The sequence below is a fragment of the Aplysia californica genome, unplaced genomic scaffold (genome assembly GCF_000002075.1).
Source record: "Aplysia californica isolate F4 #8 unplaced genomic scaffold, AplCal3.0 scaffold00380, whole genome shotgun sequence".
NCBI lineage: Eukaryota > Metazoa > Mollusca > Gastropoda > Aplysiida > Aplysiidae > Aplysia > Aplysia californica.
In genome coordinates, this window is record NW_004797650.1 from 239,554 (window position 1) to 241,980 (window position 2,427).

The window sequence follows — 2,427 nt, forward strand, 5'->3', positions numbered from 1 at the left end:
AGAAGAAGAAGAAGAAGAAGAAGAAGAAGAAGAAGAAGAAGAAGAAGAAGAAGGAGAAAGAAGAAGAAGAAGAAAACAGAGGAAAAGAAGAAAACAGAGGAAAAGAAGAAAAAAGAGAAGGAGGAAAACAATACCATCAATGACATGAACAGGAATGACAAAATTTATGAATTGTATCTTGTATCTTTCTGTCCTTTATTTCAAGATATTCACTATAAGAAATTCTCTATAATAATGCATGATGCACGCCATATTATTTTCACTTCCCCAGGGGCCCAGGAGAGTCTTGAAGAAAAAGTGACCCTCAAGACATGTGAGGGTTATGAACTGGCCAAGGTGAACACCATCGCTGACTACCAGGCTGTGGCAAACAGCACCGAGTCTCTGGAGAAAATAGAGGAATGCATGAGGGTGTGGGTCAAGCAGATTGAGCAGGTAGGTTTCATGTGGTTTTAGATTGGGCAGGTAGGTTTCATGTGGTTTTAGATTGAGCAGGTAGGTTTCATGTGGGTTTTCTCGTGAGTTAGCCAGCCATTTCCTATCACTTTACCGTTTTAGTCTCTCATGTAATATATGTGGCATTGCTGTCTGTGAGTGGCATACTCGTATCAGGCACAGATTCTGTCTGGAGTGATTATTGTGTTACCACTTGCTGGTGGATGAACGGAGAAAAAAAGTGGGTCTAGTGTTTTCTCAAGAAGTAATGTTCTACAGTTCAAATCTGGAGTAATACCTATAACTCTTCTGTCTTCTACCTAATGGCTATTATGACAATATCAGTAAAGCATTCAAAGTTACAACGTTTTAAGTTCAACAGTTGCTAGCTGAGAAGATCTAAATACCGTAGCGGTCGTAATTTTTCTGCAGTGGCTGCCATATCATTATGCTAGCATTCTGCCATGGCTTTGGCAAATATCTGTGCTTTAAGGAGGTATTGTTAAGTTAATCTGTAAAAAAAATGTGTTGCAGCAGTGATGGACTTGTAATTTATTTTGGGGGTGGGAGGGGGGGGGGTGTCTTTTCTCAGAGGAACATCAGAACGTTAGAGTAATGTATGAGTTTGAAGAATTAAATCAATGGTCTTGCATTTCTTTAGCTGGTGCATTTATTCCACTTCCCTGTTTCAATCCTTGGAAGAACATGCTGCATCGCAGCCTGTGAGGCACATAAAGGCTATCATTTACATGAGGAAATGTTTGTGAATTCTAACAGGTGTTGGCAGAGAGTGAGCAGATGAGAAGAGAGGCAGACGACATCGGACCCAGAGCAGAGTTGGAGCATTGGAAGAAGAGGATGTCAAAGTTCAACTATTTGGTGGATCAGATCAAAGGTCATGATGTCAAGGCCGTGTTAGGCATTCTTCATGCTGCCAAATCCAAGCTCATCAAGGTATGGTGTGAATTGCTTCTCTTTTCAAAATTGTTGAATGAGGAATGATATAAGAAAATTAATGTTTTGCAAGGACAATATTTTTTGACAAGTAATGAAGGCCAAATGCATCCTGCTAGGAGTCTTACACGTAGCAGTCAAGATGCTCTTCACTAGGCCTGTTTCCCTTTTTCTTTTCTGGATACATGTCAGGACTTGTTCTGGTCATGTAAGCTCCATATACTTAATTGTATGTTTTTCTATAGAAACACGTCTAATCTTCAGCACTTATATGACTTATTTGTGTTACAAGTGCCGCAAAACTCTAATTAAAACTAAAACTAAACTAATAGATAACAAAACAAATATGTGAGGCAGCGCGGTGGAATCAGGCTCTCCTCAAAATAATCAAAGTGAAGAAACTTGCATTTTTTCACAGGTTTGTGAATTTTAATCAAATATTTGTATTTTGGCTCAACACCTTTCATGCCCATTAAAGAACTCATTTGTGCTTGGATTTTTCTTAAAAACTTTGATTAAAGGCACCAAAAATGTAAATTTTCAGTTACCACGGACTCTTAAGCTGAGGAAATAACTAATCTTTGGTGGCCATTTTCTCACTTATTTTACTTCTGAAAACAGGTGACCCCCCACCTTCTTCATTCGCAAATATCTCAACTTGTATTCAAAATAACTGGATATTTTTTCACCCAAATAAAGACAAGCAAACATGCTTTAAGATGATACTAATAACTCAACATGCCCAAAAGTTGACGAGAGCCTGATTCCACCACGCTGCCTCACAAACATGTTTTCTTTTCTCAGCTGTGGCAGGAGCTGGACCGTCGCATCACTGACACTGCCAACGAGGCCAAGGACAATGTGAGGTTCCTGTACACCCTGGAAAAACTCTGCAACCCTCTCTACAACAGTGACCCAGTGAGTGGAACCTGTCAAGGGATCGTCCTTCTTCTTCTTCTTTTTCTTCTTCTTCTTCTTCTTCTTCTTCTTCTTCTTCTTCTTCTTCTTCTTCTTCTTCTTCTTCTTCTCCCCCTCCCC

At 39.6% G+C, this 2,427-nt stretch overlaps 1 protein-coding gene across 1 annotated transcript in view; it reads left to right on the forward strand.

Annotated features, from left to right (window-relative positions):
- Positions 1-2,427, forward strand: part of LOC101864163 (dynein heavy chain 5, axonemal) — a gene marked incomplete in the record, with an annotated part of 108,174 nt that overhangs the window by 28,449 nt on the left and 77,298 nt on the right. The window contains 3 exon segments of the mRNA XM_013085493.2: positions 272-435; positions 1,213-1,389; positions 2,194-2,307. Of these exon segments, the coding sequence (XP_012940947.1) occupies positions 272-435; positions 1,213-1,389; positions 2,194-2,307 (455 nt within the window).